The 6,553-nt window shown below is 44.3% G+C and overlaps 1 protein-coding gene across 1 annotated transcript; it reads left to right on the top strand.

The window, feature by feature from the left end:
- The first annotated feature begins 2,006 nt into the window (after positions 1 to 2,006).
- Positions 2,007 to 3,291, top strand: LOC110736078. The gene is made up of 2 exons (XM_021916222.1): positions 2,007 to 2,634; positions 2,709 to 3,291. The coding sequence occupies exons 1-2, from the start codon at positions 2,199 to 2,201 to the stop codon at positions 2,864 to 2,866; spliced, it is 594 nt and encodes a 197-aa protein (XP_021771914.1). The 5' UTR covers positions 2,007 to 2,198; the 3' UTR covers positions 2,867 to 3,291.
- The last annotated feature ends 3,262 nt before the right edge of the window (positions 3,292 to 6,553 follow it).

Below are 6,553 nucleotides of genomic sequence, written 5' to 3'. Positions count from 1 at the left end.
CCACCAAAAATATAATTTTTTTAAAAAAAATAAAACTATAAAGCTTTAGCAACGGGTTTTGGACGATGAACGACGACAACGATTGTATACCGGAGGCATCGTCGGAAGAATCTGTAAGTCGTAGAAATTTTATTTTTTTATGAAAAGAGGACTTCCGCCCAGAAAATGTGGATCCCCCATGGAAGATCCGCCTAAGATTTTCGGATCCGCCATGGAAGATCCGGATGTTCTGGGCTGAAGTACCCTGTACAAAAAGAAATTTTTTTTTATTTTTTATGTATTGATTATTAGTATTATTATTGTTGTTATTATTATTATTATTATTATTATTATGATTATTATTATTATTATTATTATTATTATTATTAATATTATTATGATTATTATTATTTTTATTATTTTTATTATTATTATTTTTGTATGTTATTGATTATTAGTATTATTATATTCTTATTATTAGTCTTATTATTGTTATTATTATTATTTTTATTATTGTTATGATTATTATTATTATGATTATTATTATTATTATTATTATTATTACTATTATTATTATTATTATTATTATTATTGTTGTTGTTTTAAGAATATTGTTATTAATATTATAATTAAAATAATAATATTGGAGTGTTTTGTGTGTTTCATTTTATTTTTATAGGATTCGGAGTTTGAAGACGGCGGTGATGGTGTGAATTATAGTGCGAATTTTGTCAAAGACACGTTTTTTCCAACATTTGATGATGCAGTGAAATGGGCGGATGCTGTTGCCATAAATATGAGATTTATTTTGGTTAAATCGTCTTACAACAAAACCAGAGATGGTCGACCGTATCAATATTTGAGATGTGATTGGGGACGAAAGAGCAAGCCGAGAGATCTTGAGAACGCAATTCGCAAGGACACAAAAACCAAAGCTAATGGTTGTCCTTTCTACATCAAGATATATTATGAGTTCATCACCGATAGTTGGATGATCCGAGGAAAAAATGATGCAACTGGGACCCATAACCATCCAATGATTATGTATCAGGAGGGTCATCGTAAAATTAGTGGCTTGAGCCAGGATGCGAAGAAGGTTATGCGCGACATGACAAAGTCCAAGGTTGCACCGCGTAACATCATGGCGACTATTGCAGAGCAATTTCCTGATGATCATCCAAACATCAGACATATTTACAATTGCCAGTATGACTTGAGAACGGAGATGTCTGATGGGAGAGGAGTTGTTCAGCAATTTCTTCATTTGGCGAGACAGAGCTAGTATATTTACTGGGTCATGTCTGATGATCTCGGTGTTCTACAGCATGCGCTTATGGTGCACCTAATCACGGTAAACATACTACGCACGTACCCACATGTGATCAATATGGATTCGACTTACAAGACCAACTGATATGGGATGTCGTTCAGAATTTCCTTGTCGGTTATGTGTTCATGCGCAACGAGTGCACGGCAAGCTATCAGTGGGTTTTGCAGAGATTAAGAGAGTTGATTGAGTATGATAAGGAACCGTCGGTATTTTTGACAGACCGTGAGCTTAACCTCTGTGCGGCATTGAGAGAAGTGTTTCCAGGGACGTCGCATTTACTTTTTCGATGGCACATTAACAAAGATGTGGAGGCTCGGGTCACTAATATGTTCAAAAACAAGAGGATCGGTGTGAGTTTCAAAAACGGCAAATGTAAACGTATCATGGATGCTGCAACCGAGGGGGATTATAATGTTGCTGTAGATACAATGAAAGCTCGGTGGGCAAGTTATCCGGTAGTGATTAGTTATGTTGAGAGAACATGGCTTTGTCATAAAACCAAATTTGTGACATTTTGGACGAACCAAGTTCTTCACTTAGGTAACACAGTACATGCAGAGTTGAGAGCCAACATTCGGCCGTGAAGATGTGGTTTGAATCTTCGACAAGTTCATTGTTATTATGTTGTAGTTGATGTATTTACTTCGTTTTAGTTATTCTAATTATAAATCATAACGGTTTTTTATAATTTTAATCAACGGCAGGTTCTTTGGATACCGTATGGGCCCGAGTACATTGTCATATTGGTAACCAGATCATTGCGATTCGTAATGGTTTGGAGGTGTCTAGGTCGAAAATTGGTGAGAAGTACAGACAATTTCCACTGTCACGTATTAACGGAAAGGTGTCTCAGCATTGTTTGAAAGTTCTCGATAACGAGACTAGAAGGATGAGGGAGCTGAGTTATCAGGTGTATGAGCGTTGTGGATGTGCAATGCGTGTGACCCATGGTTTGCCATATGCTTGCCAGATACATGATTTGCTAGTTGCACAAACAGGCTTGTATATAAAGCAAATTCATCCGTTCTGGAAGACCTTGGTTATCGGTGATGGTGTTGATGTACCCGTGTTCGTCAACGACTCGACCGAGGAAGCTGCACATTTTCGTTCCCTGGTTGATGAGGTCATTGGTAGAGATCCTGCTGTACTTCAAAATGTATCTCGCATCATTGAGGAGGAGCTACATCCAGATCATTCAAACCTTGAAGATCCACATGTAAAGCACAACGTTCAAGGTCGACGAAGGAACAATGATACAAGACGTGATCCCTGTTATTTCAAACATGTCAGCCGTCAAAACACTCAACGGGGTGCACAGCAAACAGGTACGACTGGCTATTGTGATTTCCACGTATTTCATCTTGTAGCGTACTAATAATTGAACATTAATTTTGTGCAGAAGCAGAAGATCCATGTGACATCCGCCAATGCAGGTATTTGCACTTGCTTCCAGGACCAATGTTGCCTTACATCACGACATGGAAGGATGTCATTGGCGATGGTAACTGTGGCTTTCGTTGTGTGGCCGACTTCTTCCTCGGTGATCAAGCGCAATGATTTGACGCTCGGGAAATAATAGCAAACGAGGTCGCCGCTCATCCATCCTGTACGAAAGGATTTACGAGATTGGAAGGGTTTGGATGAATGTGGAACGTATTTGATGGGATGGTGGGGCGGTTGATTCACGGCATTGGATGGTTACAATTCAAGATTTATTTCCTATTGCTACTTGGTTCAATGCAAGGGTTATTATTCTTGGTGTAGGCACCGTACCAACCTGCTACTACCCATGCCTCACGATCTTACCGTTGCGGGCACGAAACACGGTTAGGGTACCCGCCCGAGAGTTTGTGATCGCTACAGTTAGGGGGTCACATTTCATCCGTATTGATCTTGTAGAAAATTCACCTCTTCCCCCGATCGCAGGATGGTGGACCGAGCACCACGAGCCAAGTGTCGACGGGTGGGATCAGCAATATGAAGTTAGAAGGAACATGTGGGATGCATTAATTAGGCAGTGAACTGATTTATGTACTTTCACTTAGGTTGAACAGTTGTAGCTATGTAATATAAATCAATCAATAAAAGTAATTAAACAAAGTTTCAACAAAACCCATTATTAAATTAGTCTCTAGTTTTTAAATTACATGCCGAATACAAAGTAGTGTACAACAATGACTACCAGCTAATATAAAACTAAAAGACTAGTAATTCACAACCCCATCATCGCCTTCCAGTCAACTATCAGCTGCTCAGTCATTGCCCTTATTTCACGCGACATGATGGGATACTCATCCAGTGATCTTCGGTGAATCTCCATGGACCAACCCATCCACTGCAAATAAGAGAACAACATATTAATTATAGAAATTACAATTTGTTTAAGTGGTATTTATAGTATAATAAAACACAACTGCTTACATAGTTCATGTTAGTCCTCTCTGGTAATCTGCTACTCCCATTTGATGACCCACCAGGAGAAACACGAGGATGAGAAAATCGGTACAACCACTACATGTAACTAGGAGCGACCGTAGGAGCTCCACCACCAAGTCTGGTGAGGGCACCTAAAACAACACTGAAAGACGAACCAGGGACAAACCGAGTCCACATCATAGATGTCATCTCGGTCGGAAAGTCTACCCGATACATCTTCAAGTTCGTCGGTCTCTTGGCCTTCTCAGGCCTGATAATGGTCCTTGGAATGTCCTGCACGAATCCAAGTTGTCGGACCACTCGATCAGGCATGTATGGCTCAATGATGCTACAATATTGGATGCAGCCAATAAATAGAGTGGCTGGCATGCGTCGTGCAAGATCAACTCCGTACGGTAGCCAGTTAACCTCATTGTCAGTCAGCTGATCCAATCCAATTAACCTCAAGATACCCTGCTGAGGCCGGAAGCACGGAAAGTACTCGTAGATCCACGCTTGCAGAAGCGTGAGACAACCAGCGATTGAATCGACATCTTTTCTAGATGTCGTACCCAACTGCCGATACAGATATGCTAGAGCAGCTGAACCCCAAGAAAACTCATTGATCGGAAGATCATCAACAATAAGCTCGTTGAGGAAGGACGGATGAGTACGGTTACCACTCTTGTCCAAAAACAGACATCCGCCCAGTACTAACCACATGTAGGCACTGTAATGGACACTGAAGGGCCTCTGCGCCTCCAAGGTCGAGTCCATAATCCTCTCGGTCAACACCGCACTACCCTACTAAATGGTTTTCGTACCGCACTTCTCATTCAGCTCTTCTGCAGTCATGTCTATGGTAACCGAGCACGCGTCCCGTATGACGTCCGTGCTAGGAGTAGTGGAAACCATGGAACCATCAACAGGAAGCCCAAGAATATGGTACACATCGTGCAACATGATCGTGATCCCCCCAAATGGCATATGAGACGTGTTCCTATTTGGTTTCCATCTCTCAGCAAAAGCAGAAATCAACGGCCAGTCAAAACGCCTAAACATGATCCCGGCTAAGTGAGACAGACCACTACCATCAATCAATTCCAGGTGCTCCTGTGCAAGACGACCTCGCCAGGTAACCAATTCAGAACACAACTGTGTCCTGCTCAAACAGCGCAAAACATTACGCTCCTGCCCGCCCCATATATATGCAGCCACGTGACCACCAAAACTAGGGATAACAGTACTGATTAGGGTAAAAACACCCTAGCCACCTGGCCCAATCAGAGGGCGCCACGTGTCAGCCCTAGAAAGGGCAAGTGGGAGCCAATCCCAGGCTGACACGTGACACGTCCTAATTGGTGGGAATACAGTTCCCCAACCCTATAAATAGAGGAAAATACCTCATTTATTGGGCATTCATAAATTCCCAAACACAAAACACAACTACCAATACGCATTTACTCTCTCTGAATCAGAGAGAAAACCATTTATTTCCGCACTATTCACTTCGTACGAATCCTAACTTGATCGTCGGAGGCGGAACTCCACCCAACCGGAGTTTCGTTGTTTTGCAGGTACACAGCCGGTCAGCAAGCCATTCTCGGAATTGTAACTCTCCCGTAGGACACATAAAAACCCCGAAACATTTGGCGCCGTCTGTGGGGAGAGTACTTCCAAGATGACTTCCGACTATGTACCGCCTGTTGAAGGCAAACGGCCTATGGTTGAAGCCGAGGTCCACACGGACCCTAGCAGTGGTGATGATAACGATGTCGAAACCTATATGGCCCCAGACGGGTCATTCAGGTCGCGACACACCTGTTCTCGAGAAATAAGGGAACGGGGATTGGATGCAGTCCATGGCCCCCCAGCCGGCCAGCCTGCTGGGGTACCCCAGGCGGCGGAGGGCCCAACCCCTGTCACCAGAGACGAACTCATGAAATTCATGACTAGTTTCAAGGGGGAGCTGACGGACATCATCAAGAGGTCCACTGATTCCAACAGGGGTCAGGCGGCCAAGAAGCCTTCTCCCTCAAAGAGGGGGCAGGCGGCAAAGAAGCCTTCTCCCTCAAAGAGGGGGCAGGCGGTCAAAGACCGGGCGCCTACTCCGCACCCTAAGCCGAAGGGGGCTGATGGGCCCCATATTGATCTTTCAAGACTCCGTTTCCCTGAATCAGGGCAACGGAAAGCCATCCGGCAGATGCAGCCGGATGGGTCCAAGAAGACTTACTCCGATGCCCAGATCTTAATCCAGGAAAAGAGAAGTCAGCAGCTGTCTGGGTCGGCTTCCACCTCGACCTTCCCTGACAGCTTCCGCAATACTTCAATGAAGCATTCGGAAACCAATAGAGGAAGTCAGTCGCTCGGAGTGTCCGTGCGCACTGGCCCTGAAGTGATCCAGCCGGCATTGTATGCGCCCCAGCCGCCATACATGCCCTATGGGTCTCCATACATGCAGCCGGGTCTCTTCGGAGGTCAGGCGGCACCCATCCAGTCAGCCGACTGGCAGCTCCGGCTGCTCAACCTGGGTGAGCAACCGTCAGCCTTCTCTAGAGAAATAGTCGAGGCGGCTCAGCCGGCCAAGGTCAAGAACGTATTGGTAGGTACCTTCGACGGTACCACCAACCCGGAAGATCACCTCATGGCATACACCAACCTCATGTACTTGAAGGGGTTGGACGACGCCGTCTGGTGTAAGTGCTTCCCGGCTACCCTCAAGGGCATAGCCCAGAGGTGGTTTGGCAACCTCCCAGCCGGGTGCATTAACAATTTCAGAACGTTGGCGTATCTCTTTACGTCCAACTTCTCCATGAACATTCCCGCCAA

Source organism: Chenopodium quinoa, unplaced genomic scaffold, assembly GCF_001683475.1.
Source record: "Chenopodium quinoa cultivar QQ74 unplaced genomic scaffold, ASM168347v1, whole genome shotgun sequence".
Taxonomy (NCBI): domain Eukaryota; kingdom Viridiplantae; phylum Streptophyta; class Magnoliopsida; order Caryophyllales; family Amaranthaceae; genus Chenopodium; species Chenopodium quinoa.
The sequence above is the reverse complement of the archived record's forward strand: the minus strand, read 5'-3'. Positions and strand labels throughout refer to the sequence as shown.